The sequence below is a fragment of the Pleurodeles waltl genome, chromosome 4_1 (assembly GCF_031143425.1).
Source record: "Pleurodeles waltl isolate 20211129_DDA chromosome 4_1, aPleWal1.hap1.20221129, whole genome shotgun sequence".
Taxonomy (NCBI): Eukaryota; Metazoa; Chordata; class Amphibia; order Caudata; family Salamandridae; genus Pleurodeles; species Pleurodeles waltl.
In genome coordinates, this window is record NC_090442.1 from 419,036,796 (window position 1) to 419,059,161 (window position 22,366).

At 44.8% G+C, this 22,366-nt stretch overlaps 1 protein-coding gene across 1 annotated transcript in view; it reads left to right on the forward strand.

The window, feature by feature from the left end:
• DHTKD1 (dehydrogenase E1 and transketolase domain containing 1) overlaps positions 1 to 20,208 on the forward strand; it is an 871,206-nt gene extending 850,998 nt beyond the window's left edge. The window contains exon 17 of the mRNA XM_069228664.1: positions 18,263 to 20,208. Within this exon, the coding sequence (XP_069084765.1) occupies positions 18,263 to 18,364 (102 nt within the window). The 3' untranslated portion in view covers positions 18,365 to 20,208. The remainder of the gene's footprint in view (positions 1 to 18,262) is intronic.
• Positions 20,209 to 22,366: the final 2,158 nt, after the last annotated feature.

Consider the following 22,366-nt stretch of genomic DNA (forward strand, 5'->3'; position numbering starts at 1 on the left):
ACCCACAAATTGTGGCATGTTTCATCATAGGGCCCTGCTAACACACTCCAAATAATAAATCCCCTTTGGAGTGGAGCAGTAAGGGTGGGGGAACATATAAGCACAAGAGACAAGACCAACAATTATAGTACAGGGATCACAGACGCACAACAGAAAAAATATCTAAAACTGACTCAGGCTGATCACTAATTTATTCTGGTGTAGCCTGGATAGGATTAAAATATTGTTGGTGGTGTTTTAGGAACTAATCACCTGTACACCCCAATATCTGAAAGGGTATTAAATCTGCCTGGGTGTTTAAGGGGAAGTAGTTAAAATGTATTGCTTCGCCCAGGCAAGTGCTCAGTGCCCCTCAACAGTATAACTGGACAACACTCATGTTAATGCCTCCTCTTTTACACTGTAGTCTGAGCTATTTCCTGGCACTCCTTGGTTATTTACCCCAGATAAACATTGTGAGAATTGTAACACTGGCTCCTTATCATGGGAATTGTCATTAGTGCGTATCTCTACCCATGCACAGGATCCAGGAGCACTTTTGCAATAGAGAAAAACATCTGGGGAGGGTGCCAGGTTAGAACTCAAGAGAGGGAGTGTTGTAGTGTCAGCCTGTCTTAGCAACTTAGCAAACATTTTCCCCCTGAGTCACCCACTGTGTGCCACCAAATTTGCTTTCCAAATCTTTTGCCAGGCCAACCACAAAATCAGGTTTTAGGTTACCATTGTCGCCGACTCAAGGAGTTAATATCTAGGTGGAATCAAGTCTGGTTGAGACACTGGCATTGCAGTTTGTTTTCCAGAAAGATAAGGCTCAAGAAGAGCAAAAGGTCAGCTAGGATTAGAGGGAGAACCTAACATTAGGTCGCAAGGAATGAGGAGAAAGCAGGAGGGGCCAACTAGAAGAATAGGCTTTTGAGGAGAGAGAAAGGGAGTTGGAAAGAGAAATACAGGAAAAGGAGAGATAGTTTGTGAGAGAGAGGATAGCATTGGAAAAAGAGAATGACAGAGGAGATAGCTACATCTGGGAAACGCAATTTCACTTCCAACTCTATCAGAATACCTGGCTGGGATCCAAAAGAGCTTGTGTGCATGGAGGAATAAGATAGTTTGGAATATTTTGCTGAAAGAAGTCCTTGTTCTGCTGACAGAGGGTGCCATTGAGTGGGTTCTGTCTTTGGAGAGAGAAGAATGATGCTACTTCCTTGTATCAAAGAAAGATCGAGGCCTCAGATCGATACTGAATTTCTGCCTACTAAATGCCTTTGTGTGGAAAGACAAATTCAAGATGCTGACCTTCTCCCAGATTCTTTCTGCTTTGGGCGCAGAAGGTTGGATGGCACCCTTGGAATCCAGGACACATAATTTCATATCCCAACCTGAAGTACCAGAGGTGTTATCTGCGATTCACAGTGGAGACTGCACACTTCCAATTTGTAATTTTCCCTTTGGCCTTCTCTTGGCTCCTTGGATGTTCATGAAAGTGTTGGAGGTGGTCGCTGAACATTGGAAGCTTGGGGAATACATATGTTCCCATTCCTTGATGAATGCCTGCTGAAGGCTGGCTCCCCACAGTCAGTCATAGACCATCTATGGAAGACGACGCAACTTCAGACATCTTTGGGGTTTTCTGTTATGTCATGTGTCTTTGTAAATCTCTCCATCACCTACAAGGGTATCCTGGTGCTGAGCTGTGGTGCGTGCCAACCCTGCCTATGGTAGGTTGGTTAACTGAAGAGCCAGTTTTCAGCTTCTTGTGGAATTGAGGGAGGGAGGTGGAGGCTTTGATGTGGAGTGGAAGGCTGTTCGATGCTTTAGAAACAATGTAAGAGAGCTGATTATTTGTATGCGTGGGATATGTGCGAGTAGGAGTCCTGCAGAGGTGTCTGGGTAGTTAGTGGAAGGAGATGCTGCTGTTCAGGTAGTTCAGTGCCAGATGACATATGCAGGCCCTGCAGTGGAACCTCAGGTTTTAGCTGTCTCAGCTTTTGGGCTGCCTCTCCGAATCCATTCAGATTTCACCGGCGATGGCTCAGGATCATCTGTGTTGGCAGGAGAATGCCAACCTGACCTGCGGCAGGCCACTCACCCTTCCCCATCCAGACTTCACAGTTGTTACAGATGCATCACTGGTTGAGAAGGGCGGGTTAACTGGGAAAGGTGGAGACCAGAGGCCCCTGGTCTATGGATGAAAGCCAGTCAGCATTATTCTTTTGGAGCTTTGAATGGTCCATGTGGCCCTAAAAGCCTTCCTGCAATCCGCCAAGGGACAGCTAGTGCAAGTCTAAAAGGACAATATAGCCGACATGTGGTACAGCAGCAAGCAGAATGGAGTGGCATCTTGGGACATGTGCCAGGGAGCTTTACAGCTAGGGAACCAGCAGAAATTTGTTCTGCTAGCCAACCATCTGACAGGTTTTCTGAATGAGAGAGCAGATCAACTGAGTATACGTCGGCTGTCGGATCACAAGTAGCATCTCCACCTCGAAGTGTCAAGTGGCTCCAAGAACAACCTCTTCTCTGCAACTCCTGTGAAGTGGGCACCCTTCTTTGCTGTGCTGCCAAGGCCTCCCTGTGCCGCCTGCCAGAGGGTCCTGCTTGGGGGCTCCAACGATTCCTCCTGGCTGTCCTCCTTGCTGAGGGCTGGCCCTGACTTTTCTGCTAAAGTAAAGTCTTGTTGACCTGGCTGGTCCTCAAAATTCTGCAACACTCTGTGCAATGCTTTGTTGCATTAGCCAAGGCTTATTAGTGGTTTTGCTTACAACTGACCCCTCTGCAATCTGACAACCGGCATGGGACAGCTCATGGACAGCTCCTGGGATCTTCCTGCATCGCCAGGACTCCACTGCTGCTCTTCTTCGACCACCATCTCATAGGAAAGTATCTCCAAAAAGGGTAGGCATTGACCCCTGCACCGCGTGGGCACCCTTGGGTGGTCTGGACTCTGTTCCCTCTTTCCTTAGGTCCTCTTCTTCTGGAATCCATGCTTGAGCTCCACCGACCTGGTCCATCGGTCACAACAGCAGCTGGACAACCAAGGTCCCCATTGACTACAATGGGAGATTCCTACACGTCACCCTGTGCACCTGGGCTCCCTGGTATAGGTACTTCACTTCACTGAGTATCCACGGGTGAGGGCACTCTTGAACCTCCCTTGACCCAACAGCTTTTCTCGGGGTCCTACTGGAAGGGTCCTAGAACATGAAAACTCTTATCCGTGACTTCCCCATATTATCCTGTGGACACTGTCCCGGGGTTACAACTCTACACACGGGCACCTGGGGAATCCTAACTAGTTACTTTTGGTGTTATATTGCTTCCCCAGTCCTAAGGGTTCTTGGGTAGTAGTCTTGGTTAGTAGTGACTTTCACATTCCATTTTTGTAGTGTATGGGTAAGCCCCCCAGTGGGGCCCATGTTATTTTGTGCTTTTACTTACCTGTTTCTGAGTATATTTGTATATGTCTGTATCTCCGGTTAGGAGATATACCACAGTTAGTTTAGTGTTTGTGTTATGCTAAGTAACATATTATTTTTCTAACACTGGTGTGATTCTTTCCTGTGTGTACATCACTGAGTTACCTGTGTGGTATCTGCAACTGCTTTATACCCTCCTGGATAAGCCTTAGCTTCTCTCGACAGCTACCGTTTGAGAGCTCTGGTTATCTAGAACCTCTTACACTATCATTAAGGGTTGCCTGGACTCAGTACAGTGTACCTGACCCATAGGTATACACCACATACTGAACCAGCCTCCCACATTTGAGCCAGCCTCGTACACATTCAAAGTAAACAAGTGGTAATCTTCTGCATAAACTCAACAACAGAGGACATATTCATACATTGTGTTCCAGTGACTCGCAACATTTGCATTTCTTGCTGCTTAATATGCTGGCTTCATATTTTAAAGATGGGAGTGGGACCACATGAGCTGATTCTGCATGCATGCTTCAGCTTACTTCTCATCTGAGAGTGGGTAGCTGTAGTGTTGAATGTTGATAATAATAAGTGCCCTTAAGACAACTTGCTAAATTCCTCCCTGTTCTTGTTGTGCGATAATGCTATTGCTGCTTTTATTTAGCAATGATCATAGTCATTATACTGTAAACTACTCTCCCATTTTTTTGTAGATTCAAAGATGTTAGTTTTCCATGCAGATTTTACAGTTCATTGTAATGAAGTTGGTTTGTGATCATTTAGTTCTCTCCAAGTTAAATTATTTAGGGTCCCAAGAGTTCTCCAACCTGAAACAATACTTCTGAAACTGCAGATCAACACATAAGCCAGGATTTAGCAATCCAAAGTCAAGTCCTAATTCCCTTTTGGGCATGCACTGTTCAAGACTATAGACTGAACGAATCACTTGCAAAAACACCTTGTTCAGGGCATGTGTGGCTGTAGAGACACATGCTTTGCATACTCCTGACATCTACTATTGGGTCCAAATGTGTGGAAATTGATTTTCTTCTAATAAGTCTTTTGAGCAACGAGGTAGAGTTACTCCTCCTCTTGGTGATAATGTGCATGGGCATCAACTCCGTTGTTAGATTGTTTTCTTTCTGCTGTTGGGTTCAGACGTGTGTGCCTGAGCTCTGGATCAATGCTGCCATGGTGCTCTTTTTGGTTCATGCAACACTATCCCTTTGTCGGTATTGTTTTGATCTCGTTTTCCACTCTGCTTAAAGTATATCCTTTCACTCATCGAGTCTGTTCACTTTGACCGCAGCCCCTAACGGGCCTTGAATTTCGGGGCCTATCTTCAGCTCCATCGAGTTCTCCAGAAAATGCCTCGCTTGTGATGGAACAAACTACCTTCCATTACTGCCCTCGTTGTCACATGAAGTATCCACAAACAGATCTACACCAGGTCTGTAACCTGTATTTGTCTGTAGATCACAAAGAAGCGGACTGCGTGGCCTGCCACTCCTTCCAATCTAAGAAAACGTTTTGAGCCCACCAGGCGAATCAGCTGAAAATGTCCTGGAGGAGCATCGAGGAGACTCCATACATCTTCAGACATGAAGGCCTCGAAGAACAAGAAAGACACCAATAGCCATTGGCTGCAGAAGAGGAGATGTTCTCCGTTGAGGGCAGCTCCGACTCAGACCCTGAGATAGACCTCAAAATTCCAGCTTGCTAAACCGTGTGTATGGTACCCCCGTCCCTCAACAACGCACCCATCACCCTAACAAAACACTTGACTGCACTAGAACACCAGACAGAGGCCCTCAGTCCACCACTGCCTTCTGGCACCGAGTAATTGGATTGGATTCCCTGCCCTTCAGTTTGGTGCTGAATCACCAACCAAAGTGGAATTTTTCAGCGTCAGTGCCCACCCGATCCTCAGTGCTGACTCGAACATCATCAGTGCCGCCCACCGATTTGATGCCGAGCGGTTCTTTGGTGCTGAAACCAAATACTGGGTCGGACCCAAAATCTTCAAAGCAGACCTCCAAGAAGGGTTCCGGCAAGTAATTGGAGCCCATTCTCCATAGACTCCAAGAACCACTGGATGCCAAACAAAAGGCAATTCAAAACCAGCCTCACACCGGCTGGATCCTTGCCACAGATTTGCCTCCCACTCCTACTCTATAGAGATGGCCACAAACTTACAGGGTAAGTAGCATTTTCTTTCTATTTCCATATTTAGCTGGCCCTCGTAGATAGATAAATATGTGTGAGTGCAGGATCAAATTTTGCTCTACAAAGATCAAGAATCGAGGAACCAGTTGGGTGTGAAAATTACACTAAAGTTTCTACAGACTTGATTGTAAAAAAAATTGCACAGTCACACATGGCAATCAGTTGCACTTTGTCTAAACTTTTCATCCGACCACACTCCTAGGTACTGGTAAGCTTGACTCAAAGCAATATTTTCTCCACCAGTACATCAAGAGTTATTACAGAAAGTTTTCTAAATTGTACAAACTTTGTTTTTCCCAAATTCACCCTAAAATCATTTTATTAATTTGTCAATGCTCTTTGTAGTACTGTTGGTGTGCTATCCAGAAACACTATCATCAGCTTATTGAAGAGCTGTAACGTGAGTAGAATTCAAATTTGGAGAAAATATTCTTTCCTTCAGGGTGGGTACCAGGCCAGCAGTATAGAGATTGAATAGTAGGGGCACCATTACACACCCCTATTTTAATACTCTATGTAGGAAGCTGGCCTGGTGTGTAGTGGGTACCCAAAGTACCTACACCTTATACCAGGTCCAGGTATCCCTTCTTAGTGAAGTGTAGGCAGTGGGTAGAAGCCAGGCTCTCTAGAGGTAGCTGTGGATGAGCAGCCAAGGCTTATCCCGGAGACATGCAAAGCTCTTGCAAAACCACTGTAGTCGCACAGCACTTACACACATGGAAGAGCACACTCAGTTGTACTTATTTTTGGAACACAATACCACAAAATACTAGCAGGGCAATCCTCCATTGGGAGGTAAGTAAAACACAAAATATATACTCTAGCAATTAGAAATAGGCATAGAAAAGGTCAGAAAACAGTGCTAATAGCAATAACCAATAGTGACCCTAGGAGGAGCACAAACCATATTCTAAAAAAAAATTGAATGCCAACACAGGACCCCCACCTAGGTAAGTGGAATGTGTAGAGGGGAGATGGGGGTACTAGGAAACCACAGAGGTAAGTCACACAGTACCCTCCAGCGACCAGGAAAGCGGGAGTAAATCACTGGATTTCCCTAAACCACCCAAAAAGGAGGAAAAAGAAGAAAAGAAGGCACCCAGACAAGACTGCAAGAAACCAGCAGTGGATTCCTGAAGACAGAAGACCTGTGGAGAGAGGGGACCTAGTCCAAGAGTCGTAGTGGAGTCCAGGAGGAGTAGTATCTACTACCCACCCAGCTGTACTTGCAGGAGTTTGTCGACGGTGAGGAAGAACAGGTCAGCACTGCAGCCCTGGAGCCGGAGAAGAGTTCCTGATGTATGCAGAAGATGTCCCACGCTGGAGTGAAGATTGCAGACGGGTGTCGGTGAGGAAATTCCACCAACAATCCTTGGCCCAGGAGAACTCGACACAGGAGGGGGAGTCACAAGGGACCCTCAGCATTGCAGAGAGTCCACAGGAACAGAGGCAGCACCCACAGGAGTCCCATAGGACAGGGAAACAAAAGTTGCAGAAGGAGCCCGCGCACCACCACAGAAAGGGATCCCACGTCACAGGAGAAGCACGCAGAGGGCTGAGCGTCACAGCAATGGGTGCTGGGGACTGGAGCTGCACGTCGCCTGAAGATCCCTTGGAAGTGATGCAAACAGGCCTTGGCAGCTTCAAGTGACGCGGTGCACGGGGGTTCTGTCCTGCGTGAAAAGGCAAAGGCTTGCCTCCACCAAAGTTGGACAGCTGGCAAAGAGGACCAAGAAGACTACTCTGAACCACCACCTGTGATGCAGGATCCAAGCAGTTCAGGATAAGAGGAGATCCACACAGCTGGTCGTCGTTGCTAACAGGTGCCTGCGGATGCAGGGAAGTGACTCCTTCACTTCAAGGGAGATTCCTTCTCCTTCTTGGTCAGGCTGAAGAGTTGTTGTCTTCTGAGGATGCACAGCCAGGGAAATGTTGCAAAGCTGGCAGGAGTCGTGGAAACAGTGTTGCAGAAGAGTCTTCTTCGTTGATTGCAGCGTTGTCGGTTCCTGGAGGGTCCATTCGCAGTTCCAGTGGTCAGAAGTCAACGTGAAGGTTGCAGGGGAATCCTGCTGGAGTCTTTCAAGCCAGATCTGAGGACCCACCCAAGAAAGAGACCCTAAATTGCCCTGAAAGGGAGATTGGTCATCTAGCCAGGTAAGCACCTATCAGGAGGGGGCTCTGATGTCACCTCCCTGGCCACTCAGATGCTCCCAGAGTTCCCTGCCAACCTTGAATTCAAGACGGCAGAACCCAGGGCCCCTCTGGAGGAGCTCTGAGCACCATCCCTGGGGTGATGATGGACAGGGGAGTGGTCACTCCCCTTTCCATTGTCCAGTTTTGTGCCAGAGCAGGGACTGGAGGTCCCTGAACCTGTGTGGACTGGTTTATGCACGGAGGGCACCAAATGTGCTCTTCAAAGCACACCAGTGTCTTGGGGAGGCTACCCCTCCCAAGCCAGTCATACCTATTTCCAAAGGGAAGAGGGTGTTACCTCCCTCTCCAAAAGGAAATCCTTTGTTCTTCCTTCCTGGGCTTGATCAGATCAAGCAGCAGGAGGGCAGAAAATTATCTGAGGGGTGACAACTTGGGCTGCCCGAAAAACCCTGTAAGACTGGTGGTAGCAATGCTGGGGGTCCTCTAAGGAGCCCCCAGAGTGCATGGAATCATACTTCCAATACTTGCAACAGTATTGGGGAAAGATTCCAACATGTTTGATACCAAATATTCCCAAGGTTCGGAGTTACCATTATGTAGCTGGACATAGGTAGTGACCAATTTCCAGTACACACATAAAATGGCACCCCTGCACTCACAAAGTGCAGGAAAATGGATCTGGAGTTTGTGGGGACACCTCTGCAAGTGTAGGGGTGCCCTCACACACAGATACCTGCACCCTGCCCTCTGAGCTGAGAGGGCCTACCATAGGGGTGACTTATAGTGACCTGGTGCAGTGACCTGTAGTAAAAATGGGTGCATGCACCCGTTTCACGCAGACTGGAATGGCAAGCTTGCAGAACCCTTTGCCTGGGCTCCCTATAGGTGGCAGAATAACTGCTGCAGCCCATAGTGATTCCCTGGAACCCCAATGCCCTGGGTACATAGGCACAATATACTAGGGACTTACATGGGGGGGAACAATGTGCCAATTATGGGAAGAAAAAGGTACAGTTTACAGGAGAGAGCATAACTACTGGGGTCCTGGTTAGCAGGATCACAGTAGACACAGAAACACTGACAACAGGCAGAAAACGGGGGTGACAATGTCAAGAAAGAGGGCACGTTCTTACACTCTGTTAGTATAGAGTTTTCCTGTCACTGTCCTACCTGAACTGATCGTCATTCTGACACATGTGTCTGTGTGAAGCATTCTCATGGCACTGAAGAGTGACAGTGGATGATGATTTCTTCAACAGAGTTGCTTGGCTCGCCCTGTCAAAAGCGATATTGTATTACAAGTAACAGGCATACAGGCTATTCCTTGTTTGTGCCATTAAATGAACCGCTACAATTATATCCCGGGTTTCTGCATCTTTTCAAAATCCTGCCTGTTGGAGCAGTAAAATTCTGTTCCTAATGGCACAGTGTCTTGAAGTATCCATCAGAACAAGATCCTTACCTTTGGTAATGCTCTTCTTGGTGGATAATCTATCTAACATCAATTTCCTTACTGTCCCTCCACCTCCTCATTCTGTGGAGTGGACTCCTGACCATCATAGTAATGTTCCACATTAGATATTACAACACCTTCATCTGCAGTTGTTCTTACTGCTCTGCATTTCAGAACTCTGCAGCAGAAACATAAGAAACTAATTTATGCGCTGAGGTGGTGCTAATATGCGGCTGTGCTCTGTCACTTCCCCAGTGGTACGGAGTCATCACAGAGCTACATGGTGCCATCGATCAGCATTCAGGAGCATTGCTGAAGATGTTCTCCGGATCCAGACTAACGACTGGGGATATCGTTAAGTTGAGGAATCTGCAGTGATCTGATTATCCACTAGAAGTTATTCAAAATAATTAACCTTGTAAGCATGCAAGGGAGAACTAAAGGAAAGATAAAATATCAATTGTGCGGTGACCAGCACGAGCTGATGAGACAATCTGGAAAACTTGATACTCACACATGCCTGCAAATACCATGTTTTGAGGCAAAAACCTTTGACCCTCTGTTCCCTTGTAGTGTCTTGCACAATGAAAGAATCACATAGGCAACTTATGTGAATACATTACATGACCCAGGTTGTTTTTTTCTCTTTCTCAAGAGACTTGTCTGTTGATAGGCCAAAATGCCATACCAGGTGTTAACAATGAACCATCTTTGAAATTTGAAACGTGCTGATGTCTTTCCAGAGAGAAAGCATGCAACCAACTATGTCCCCTGACCTGTACTATCCTTAATCAACTCACACCCTGGATGCAGAGGAAGGAAAAAGATGCACAGCACACTGGCAGTACAGGACCTAAGACGACAGGCCTAGAGTGACCAGAATTACCGCCTCGTACACTGTAATGCTGGACACTTCCCACAGTTGTTAGCCTTCAACCGATAAGTCATATCCAGCAGGCGTATTATTCTAATTAGTCTAGTGGAAGCACACCGTAGCACCCAGAATTCATTGGGTTATCACATGACGACCCAGTAATGGCAACAGTGCCCACCACAAAATGGAGCTAGGTGACTACTTTTATGGCAGGCCTAGTTGAATGTCAAGGAACCCTCCCCATTCTCCCAGACCCTCCTCTCCGTCCTTGTCTTCTTCCTGTTCCCAGGCTCCCAACCAATCATGATGCTGCTGTCAACAGCAACAGTTTTAATGGAAAAGGGGTATGACCTCTAAAACAGCGAGGCTAGGCCAATCAAACTACACAAAAGAAACAAGAGGCAACACTGTAGTTAACTTGGAAAAAAATATTATTTACAATGAGAATGCAAAACCAATTACCTGTCCCAAGCATTAATACGTAACATTTATTCAGAACAATTTTAATTGAAAAACATTTGTCACGCACAGAAGAACACATACAAAAGTGAACAATTACCTCATATAAAAAAATTGGCACTGCACAACCATTACTTATATCAAAAACATTTGACAATAATGCAAATTCAAGAACAAACAATGGCACAAAAAATCTAACTAAAATTCAGGTTCTGCACCAATTCGAAAAAGAGGGAACTCGGAGCCTAACTCATTCGCTAAATTTTAAGGCTCTTCTTTAAAGAACAGAATAGCGCAGAGGCCCTAATTGTAAGTCTTTGTATGGTAGCTCAAACAGGAATGATGTGTATTGCAAGACAATACTTTGAATTCTCCTAAAAGACCTAATCTTCTTTAATAGCGCTCACAGCTGCGCCCTATTGTCGACGTGTTTCAAACCCACTGGATTCACGGGTTCTCTTCAGGACACAGAACATCAAAACACAACTGTTGCCAAAAAAACGAAAATCACATATACTACGTAAAGAGAAAGTGCCAACAGATCTCATCACTATGCCCTTAACACATTCCATTATAAATACCTGGTCAGGAGGAACTGCCATCTTGTGATGGCTTACCACCAAAGCAGGGGTCTTACGATTCTGTGAAAAAATTGATGGCCTCACTGTTATACATTGCAACACAATACTAATACTGTAGCCAACCTTGTGTGTTTGTAACAGAATTCACCAATGTAAACTCGTTTGAGAACGCCAGTTCAAAACAATACTTGCTAAAATGTCACCAGTTTCAAGTGAATTCCATTTACCATGAATTCAACACCGAAAGCCACAGTGATAAAATGAACAGTGATAAAATAAATTGCAGCCAAGGAGCATTAAAGCATCATTTCAAACCTAGCTGGATGAAAACTAAATTGCAAACAGATGTCACTTGGCATAAATCAAACAACTAAACCCATAATAATAATCCAGCCTGGAAAGCAAAAGAAAAACATTTAAAAATGCATTCCTTGTGCATATAAACATGTAACCTCAATTGTACTTTACCCAATAACTTGCTGCACTGAAGTATAAATCACTTTAATTGCTTCTCCTGAAACAAGCAGATTAGCAAAAGAACATCAAAATAAAGCAACCTTGAAATCTCAAGAAAAATGTAATAGCACCATCTGACAATGCCGGACATTACCTTTTGCTTGCTCACTTTGCATTCAAACCAATGTTAATCCAGCAAAAAGCACCTTTAGTTTGAGGGAGGGTTAAATAGTGTGTGACCATGACTTATGACGTGTAACTCCTGCACCCTAACTTTCCACTAAAGAAAGTTTCAACAGAAACGATGCTAACCACTATGACTCCAGCATCAAATTGCATGAATGTTAATGTCCATTAACAAAAATTACTTTAATGAAAAAATCGAAATGCATTTCTCAATTCAGGCCAGACCACGCCCTAAACAAATTAGGTGGTTCTGGGAACTGAAGTCCAATTACCAAGCATTACTCTTTACTGCAGAAGTAAAACGAAATACACATTATTGAAAAAGACATTCACTACGCTATACCGGTAAACACTGTAAACCACTAAAATAGAGGATTGTGAGAGCTGGACAGCATTTATCCAACATCTGCCCATGCCACACACAACTATCCATAGCTACATACACGGCTTCATAGTTGACAACAAATACCCTCTGGTGCCTATGTCTTCCAACACTATTAAGCCACAATGGCTGCACTGAATTCCCAAGAGGGGATCCACATTGCTATACTATAGCTGGCAAGTTTGTGGAATTGCGAGCAAATTATTAAAGAACACCATGGTTAACAATCGACAATTACAATAAATTCTGCAATTCATTGAATTAATTCAACCCCTCTGTAGCAGTATTACATTTCCAAAGCAAATTGGCTTATCTTCTCATGAGCAAGGATTTTGAATGACCACCTCTTTGTCCAACCTTGACCACAGCGAGCACTGTCCATAGCCCATCATTCTCTGAATGATGATTATCTAAAAAATGGCTCACAATTGGTGCTGTAGTGACCCTGCGTCTGATTAGGGACTTATGTTGAATGATACGCTGCCTTACTTCTTGGTTAGTCATTCCAATATACAATTTGTTACAAGAACATACAGGGGGTCATTCTGACCCTGGCGGTCATTGACTGCCAGGGTCAACGACCGCGAGAGCACCGCCAACAGGCTGGCGGTGCTCTCAAGGGCATTCTGACCGCGGCGGTTTGGCCGCGGTCAGAAAGGGAAAACCGGCGGTCTCCCAGCTGCGCCGCCATGGGGATTCCGACACCCCATACCGCCATCCTGTTCCTGGCGGTTCGCCCGCCAGGAACAGGATGGCGGTATGGGGTGTCGTGGGCCCCCGCAGTGCCCATGCCAATGGCATGGGCACTGCACGGGCCCCCGTAAGAGGGCCCCCACAAAGAATTTCAGTGTCTGCTTAGCAGACACTGAAATTCGCGATGGGTGCAACTGCACCCGTCGCACCTTCCCACTCCGCCGGCTCCATTCGGAGCCGGCTTCCTCGTGGGAAGGGGTTTCCCGCTGGGCTGGCGGGCGGCCTTCTGGCAGTCGCCCGCCAGCCCAGCGGGAAAGCCAGAATGGCCTCCGCGGTCTTTTGACCGCGGAGCGGCCATATGGCGGTTCCCTCCAGGCGGGCGGCGACCGCCGCCCGCCGGCCTCAGAATGAGGCCCACAATGCCATAAATAACATTATTGGTATTCCCTTTAATAGTGGAATCACACACATGCAAGAACCACATTTGTGATGCCCCTCTAACGAAGATAAATTCCATGCTTGGTACAAATCCCTTCTCGAAGAAGCTGGTGACACAAAAGCTTGTACTATTTGACTCCCGATTCTCTGATCCTTCTTAAAAGCAAACAGGGGTCTCACAAATGATTTGTCATTTTTTTAAATCAAATGTCAATTCTGCAGTACTACTTTTTTGGAATTGTTAGTCTTTCGACAAAACGTGGATACACAAACTAATCTATCTGTGATGGCCCTCACGTTTGACCAACAGTGTTTCCCTCGGAGTCTACCAAGCCCGTTTCATGGATTGCATCACCAAGTTTTTGGAGTAACCTCTTTCTGTCAGTTTATCGTGCAGTTTTTTAGCATGGTACTCAAAAGTTGTCTTTTCAGAACAATTACACCGAATCCGTTGAAACTGCGCATATGGCAGATTATCTTGGAGGCTGCGGGGATGGTGGCTAGAGTAATGCAATGCCTTATTACGATCATTAGGCTTCTTGTAGAGGGAAGTTGCTAGTTTACCATTGAGAGGGAACACCTCTACATCCAAAAATGTGATAGATTCACAGCTACTAGTTGCACAAAATTGAATGTCATTAGTTCTCTGACTTAACCACTTTGTGAAATGATTCAATGACTTAATGGAGCCAGCCCAGAGACAAAACATGTCATCAATAAATCTGAACCATATTGCAGTATTACTAACAAAAGGGTTATTATTATACACAAACTTGTCTTCAAACATTGCCATGAACAGTACTGCTAGCTCTGGTGCGAAGGGACAACCCATTGATGTCTCTTTCACTTATATAAAGAACTGACTGTCAAATTTGAAATAATTATTTCTCAATACAAACAGTGCTAATTTCAATATGAAGTCAGTGGGAACCTGGTGAAGAACAAATTCAGTAGCATTCAACTCATCTTCTTGGGGAATCTGTTTGTATAATGACATTACATCAAATGTAAGCAAAATCTGAGAGTTGGGATAAAACTATCAAACTCAAGGTCATCAATTTTACTTAGAAAATCTGTTGTGTCTCAAGTAAGAAGGAACTTGAAGAACTAAAGGTTTAAAAAAAACATCAACATATTTGTCAAGAGGCTCTAACACTGAATCACAGCCAGATACTATGAGACGGCCAAGTGGGGTCTTTTTATTTTTATGCACTTTGGGTAATAAATAGAAGCCTGGGATCGTTGGGTTTTTCTTAACAAGGAAATCACATTCCTTAGGTCCAATTAACCCATCCTCAAAAGCCTCTTTCACCATGTCTTGCACCTCACCTAGAAGGTCTTTAGTAGAATCCTTTGGAAGTTTTTTTTTAATAGAATTCAACATCATCCAGTTGTCTTTTGCCTTCTCTCCTGTACCCGTCTGTAGGCCAAATTACAACTGCCCCTCCTCTATAAGCCTGTTTTATAACAATTGACTGATAATTTTTCAAATCCAGCATTGATTTTTTTCCTCTTTTGAAACATTATGTCAAATGTACTCTCTCTTATGTTCTTACTGCGCGATAGCAGGAAACACTGCCTGCTCAAAAATTAACACCTCTTTAGGAACCAAATTGGGAGCTGTACAAAAGGACAATTTATTCGTAAGACCAAAAGCCTCTACATTGGAGGAAGCATCATGATTCTGAAAAAAGGTTTTCAATCTGATTTTCCTACAAAATTCTAGAGCTTCTGTTTTTAACCGAACAAAGTTAGTGTGTCTTATTGGTACAAATGAAAGCCCCTTACATAGAACTCTCTCTTCATCTTCAGAAAGTGACCTGTCTGAAGATTGAAAATAGGTGATACTATTGTTTTTGTAATACTGGCGTTGAGTAGTCATTTCCCAAGGTTGTTTGAAATACCTGATTCTTCCTCTGCCCCTTTGCCTGCCTCTTCCGAAAAAAGACTGCTGCTGTTTGTGAGGGACTCGGTTTGATGGACCTTCACCAGGGTCCGATTCACCAGCAGAGGAGGATGATGTTCCAGGAAAAAGTGATAAACTGGATCTAGCTTGGAAATATGGTAGATATCTCCTACAATCAGGACGGGTATAACAATCACTTTAAAGATATGGGTACACTGTCTCAAGACTGAACGTTTTTTCAAGTAATGCTTTAGCTTCAGAAAGAGAATGACTGTCTTTAAGCTCTTGTTCTAACTCAAAATTTCATCAAGCTGTTTTTTTGCAAGATGCTGAGCAGTCTCATTTATAAGAACCATGAGATCACGGCTGTATTTAGTGCCTATGCAACTGTACCCTTTTTGGTACTCTGGATCCTCTATAAAGATAACAGGAATGTTTTTTTATTTGTAGCCCCCCGGGATAGTGCCTGCTCTTAAATGCTCTTGCAGGAAATATCCATGTAACTCCGCACGGATCTGTTTTTTTCTTAATTCTACTCGATCTATCTGATTAAGTCTGTTGTTTGGCGGTCGAGCTCAGTGAAACCAAAGTGAATGGAGAAGGGGCATTAAGTAAATTCTGTATATGGTCTTCTGTGAAACACAGTGTCTTGCTCATACATGATTTCAAGAGGGAGTTGAACATGTGGTGGAGATTAGTCACTAGCCACGGCACCTATCCCTGAGTAAACCAACCTACTTTTAAAAACTTTCTAGGGCTATTAAAATGCCTGTAGACCCTTGTGAGAAAACTCTTGCTCACAATCTACTGTAATAGAAAAGGGGTATGGCCTCTGAAACAGCGAGGCTAGGCCAGTCAAACTACAAAAAAGAAACAAGAGCCAACACTGTAGTTAACTTGGAAAAAAATATTATTTACAATGAGAAGGCAAAACCAATTACCTCTCCTTAACATTAATACATAACATTTACACAGAACAATTTTAATTGAAAAACATTTATCACACACAGAACAAATACAGAAGTAAACAATTACCTCCTATTAAAACAATTGACATTGCACAAACATTACTTACATCAAAAACACTTGACAATCATACAAACAGCAGCAGCATCGTGATTGGTCTGAGCGGCCTGTTTCGCCGCTCAGACTGGGAGTGGGAGCCTGGGCATGCTCTCCACTCTGCTGTACAATACAACCTGGTAGAGAACATGCAAAGTGCGCATGTCTGTTTGGCTGGTCCAACACAGCTGGCCAAACAGACATGCACACTTTGTGTGCACATTGCCCTCCTCCGGCCCCCTCCCTACAGCCCAGCCCCTTCTCCCAGGGAAAATAAAAAGATAATAATGTTATTGTCTTTTTTTTTTTTTTTTTTCCCCACAGTCCAGGGGGGGCGACGCTCTTCCACCTTAGTGGAGGAGCCACCACTGATAAGACTGCTAAGGCAGTAACAGGACACCCACAGTATGATGAAAAGAAGCATCTCCCCACGTTCCCCATCACCTGTGTTTCACCAAACCATGCTTCCCCAGCTCCACACCTCCCCACCAGCAGACCCAGAGCCTGAGTGAACAAATGCATAAAAAACACCCAGCTACATATTTGTTGCTTCTTCTGGCAAAGCGACGGATCACAAGAAGCTGGAAATTCCCAAGTGCACCGTTGTTCTCGATCTGGAGAGAGGAGGTCATACAATAGAGCACAGCTGAGAGTTACACCCTATGCAGGGAAGAATACTGTGGTGTCAGTAGGCGACTTATAGCCATGATTTAGGACACTTTACTGGAAGTCTTTAAATCCCAAGAAGACCCTAAGTAACACCAATCGCTTACATGACATGCCACACAAACCTTCAAATAAACCCACATACCATGACTGGCCAGAAATCACCTCTGCTGCCTAGGACATAGCCACGGAGGTAGTAGTGGGTAGGGCAGTTGCCTTAAAAAGTGCAGCAGGTGCTGCGGCACCATGGCATAATGGCATGTGAGACCCACTGCATCCCATTTATAGCTGCATCTTACTACCAAGCCAGAGGATGGATGGATTTTTTAATTGAATCAGGGCCATTTGCCACTGATATAGGGTATGTAGGAGATGAGAATACAAAAAGAAAAGAACAACTCTTACCCAAAGAGATCGTGGGCACCCAGTGCTGTGAGACAGAAACAGAAAGAATGGTAGGTGGAGTCCCTCTTTATGACTCTAAGGAAGGAGATGGAAACTAAGGGCCTGATTCAGAACTCGGCAGACGGGTTTCTCCATCACAACGGTGACGGAGACCCCATGGGCCGAAATCTGAATCCTACAGGCTATAACGAGATTTAGATTTTGGTGGATGTGATATCCGTCACCGTGGTGACGGAGTAACCCGTCCGCCGGGTTAGTTCTGAATCAGGCCCCAAGTTAGGGACTGGTTACAAGTATCTTTTAAGTATATTTTAGGGCTAAGTTCGCTAATTCTTGTCAGTGTCACAAGACACACCTTACAGTGAGAGGACTGGGACATGGATTACAGGGGTGGGGAGATAAGGAGTCGGTCAGTCGAGTGAATTTTCTTATCACTGCACTATGATCCGAAAACAGTCGCCCATTTCTATTTGTTTCAGACTGGAGGCCGACCGAGTTGTGGTTGCCCGGGTTTGAATCAAATGCGCCTCACCTCCTCACTCATACTGCTTTGAATATTGTTTAGATTATTTTTTCCGAAGCGTCCCTTATGGGACAATGACATGGAAAACAAATGGCACAAAGATTTTTACAAAACTGATATTTTAAATATAGTAGAATCTTATATGGGTATTTATTTATCCGTCTACTTTGGCTGTGAGCTGAAGTTCTACGGAATAAGAATTGTGTATTTTTTGTACTGCTATAATGTAACGCTCACCCTTTAATATTAACTAATGCACTCCTCCCCTTCAACCAGGCACAGGATCAAGAGTGGTTTTGTAAAGCTATGTTCGCCTGTCTATGTTCAATGAATGCCATCTGTCCCCATGTGAGTTGATAATGGTGGTTTCATTTCTGTTTTGTAGCTCCGGTTAGTGAGCAGACCTCCGCTCCCAGTACCGGCAGTGGGAATCATAACCATACACCGCCAGCAAGAAGAGGACATCCTCGCCAAAACGTTGGCCTAGTGTTACTGCTAAAAGAAATCTAGATTTTGTTACAATGGGCAGTTTTATGTGACAGATATGGTTTGCTCAGGATCATTTATGTCTAGAGCAAAGCTCAATTTTATCTGTTTTTATAGCAAATGAACCAGATATTTTGGTTTCTTAACGTTCTTCACATAATGCTGGTGAACTAAAAAATAAAAAAGTCACCTGAATCTAAAACTTCAATATCCATACTTGTGCACAGAGAATTAATATGCTGTCGAATGAACAAAGTTGAAGTTGACGATGTGCATTTCTCCTTTAGGGTTTTCCACACAAAATGTGATTTTTGTTTTCTGAATATGTGCTTGGTGATACATTGCATATTTGTTATTCAACCTTTACAACAGTAGGAAAAACATTTTTGCAAGACGTGTGTGATTGTTGAGTGCTTAGTGTGCAATAGTCCACAGTTTCCTGTGACACTAAGAAGCTGCCATGAAAGAATGAAACGCGATTGAAATGTTAAGAGAAATAAAAGCTATTGTACGCAATTAACAAGAAAAGTGTTTCTACCTCCGATGAACCAGAGGCCGGTGCTGTCGTGGTGTCCACATATTTATAGCGTAGTTATGTCTGGCAAAAGGAATTGGATAATGTTATCTAAATTGAGGATGAAAGGCGTGTAGAGGAATCTGCTATATTTTGAGCCTGAGATCAAGTAAACATTTAATTTTAAGGAACCACACAGTGTGTGGAGGTGCACAATGTCCCGAAATTCAAGCAGTCCTCGTCAGGCAAAGGAACACTTTTGAATACTTATTGTTGGTGATTAGTGGGGATGCAGGACTAGGCAAAGAGAACTGTTTTTACTGTAAAATCGGTGACACTTTCCTAAAGATTTCACAAGCAGAAAAGAAACGTGCATCGTATATGGTCGTCCACTGGACCTGTTTTCTTATACTTTTCATTTCTTCCTATTTATTCACTTAATGATGTATGCCCCTAAAATGTTTTGCTACCTGATTTTATTCGCCCCCAGTATTAGTAAATGATTGCAACAAGAGTGGCTTCCTGTCCTCTTTTGCTTGCTCCAATTTTGGTATTGGTTTGTTACGGAGGCAAAGCCAATGGATCTCAACAACCACGCTCACTCTCTTCCCCCTATTGGAGCCTAATCGCTCTCTCACCCACTCATTTTTCACCTACTTCTCACCCTCTTCTTGTACGTACTGGCAGGAAGTGGAAGGTTACCCTGTTGTGGAGGCTTGACTGATATCACCCCAGCACCTTCCACAAACGCTAAATAGACATCTTTAAATCAACTGATGCACAGAACCACAAGTGCTGTTACGTGAATATATACGTTCCAACAGTCATGAGAAGCTTGACAGTGATAATGTGTGACGTGTGTAAATGCAAGCATTATTACCTGATCAAGAATGTGTTTCATTCAGAACCATAAGAGAAGATGCAATGCAGAATAATAAGAGCTGGAACAGTGGATAGCAAGATAGCAGATCAGATGTGATTTTGTGTCAATACCTCATTGTCTTGATAAAGACGCAAAGTGAATGAAATATTTAACTGGTGGGCAAATGAATGAAAAGACTACATTATTACTAGCATTAGGCATATGCTTGGTTTACAACAGCAATAGATTGAACTGCACTCTAGCAGCATTGTCTTTTTCCACAATGAATGCAAGTTGTGTTGATGTATTCTAAGCTCCATGCAAGTTGATTGACGAGTTCCAGTTGTGTCTGTGACTTTTTGCGTTATTTCTCACTAACGCCTTTCTCTACTGATTGACGTAAGAAGGGTTCCTGTCTGTTATGTGTCCTAAATGACCTATTTACTTGTAATAAAATATGCAAATTTAAGCCGATGCATGCATCTCTTTTATGGCAGATATATATTTTTCCTCTTGAGTGGTTAAAATCTGATAGACATTTCTAGCTGCACATTCCTTACCTTAGAATATTCCCCATGGCATCAGACTGGATCCAGAAATTCTTGAGCAGTGCCTCTGCGTCCCGTTAGGTGGCTCCAAGCATCTCCACATTGTTTATGTCATCCATGCCAGATGTGATGTTCGTGTTGCCTTTGTAGATGGGTTCCCTCTTCCCTGATCCCAGTATCTTTCTTTCCACAATAGCACTGATCCAGAAGAGTTACCGCAGTAATTTTTTGACCACCTTTTTCAGAAATTTGTCAACCTTTTTGCTCCCAGTGTACCATGTGGGTGTTCCCTAAAACACTTATGGGTTTTAAACCCTGTATAGCCGGTCACAGGTAAAAGTCTGACACAGACCACCACCTGGTTTGCTTGTGGTGCCTGGAGCCAGACCACGACTCCAGGGTCTGCTGTGGGTGAGCACGATAAATCTCAAAGCGATTCGGGAGCAGGCAGTGGCGCTCCTCATGGCAGCATCTATAGGAAAGTCAATCTTTTTGGCATGGTTACCCCACTTTTTGCCTGTTTATCATTGTGTTTTAATTGTTTACACTGGGGTCCTACTAACCAGGACCCCATTGATTGTTCTCTCTCCTCTAAATTTGGTTGCTTTTGTACCCTTTACACCCCATAATTGGCACACTGGTGTGCCCCTGTAAGTCCCTAGTACATGGTACTAAGGTACCCAGGGCATTGGTACACCAGGTGTCACCCATGGTCTGCAGCATGTATTATGTCACCCTTGGGAACCCAGGCAAACTATGTCTGCAGGTCTGCCATTGCTACATGCGTGAAAAGGTGCACCACGGTCACTGCGAGTCACCCCTATGGTAGGCCCTTTCAGCCCAAAGGTAGGTTCCTATGTGTGAGGGCCCCCCTGCATGAGCAGAGGTGCCCCTATGAACTCCATTTCCAATACACTGGACTTTTTAAGATGGGGGAAGCCATTTTACCTGTGTATTGACTACAGGTCACTCACTACCTGTAGTCCAGCTACATAACAGTAACTCCAAACCTAGGCATGTTTGGTATCAAACATGTCGGAATCATACCCCAATAGTAATGCCAGTATTGGTGGCATGATTCCATGCACTCTGGGGGCTCTTAGAGGACCCCCCAGTTTTGGTCGTACCAGTCTTCAAGGGTTTGCAGACAGCCCACTTTGCTGTAGCCCCTCAGAAAGGTTTCTGCCTTTCTGCTGCTTGACCAGCTCAAGCAGGGGAAGGCAAAACAAAAGGTTTCCTGTGGGAGAATGAATGCAACACCCTCTCCCTTGGAAATAGGTGTTACTAGGCTGGGGAGGTGTAGCCTTTTCACGCCACTGGCTTGTTTAGTAGGGCACATTTGGTGCCCTCCTTTCACAGTCCGGTTTGCACCAGGCCAGAAACCCCGGTCCCTGCTCTGGCGTGAAACCACACAAAGGAAAGGGGAGTGACCACTCCCCTGTCAATCACCACCTCAGGAGTGGTGCCCAGATCTCCAGGTGGCCACTTGAATCTGCCATCTTGGAAACAAGATGTGCAGAGGACCCTGGGAGCATCTGGTTAGTCAGGACAGGTGACTGATGTCAGTGACTTCCTCTGATAGGTGGTCACCCTGTAGAGTGACCAAGCTCCCTGTTAGGGCTATTTAGGGACTCCCTTGCGGGTGGGTCCCTAGATTCGGCATGCAGTACTCGACCGGGACTCCTCTGCATCAATCTCTTCTGCTCCTGGCCACAGGACCACTGCTGAACTCACAGGAACCAAACAGGCCTGCAACTCACAATATGACTTCCCCTTGCAACATTGTTTCCCCGGTTCCTTGCAGCAATTGCAACATTTCCACAGCTGTGCATCCTGCAGGACTTGAAGCTGCACCAAAGAAGCAAGAAGGAATCTCCCTTGGAGTAAAGGAGTCAATCCCCTGCATCCGCACTGGTACTGCTGACCACTGACCATCTGCGACCGGTCTGGGACATCTTCTGCACAACTCCAAGGACCTCCCTGCAGCTTCTGTCGACCCGGATCTACATCCACAGAAGGGTGGGTAATGGCTCCTGCCCCACCTGGACACTCCTGTGTGGACTGGACTCTGTTCCCTTC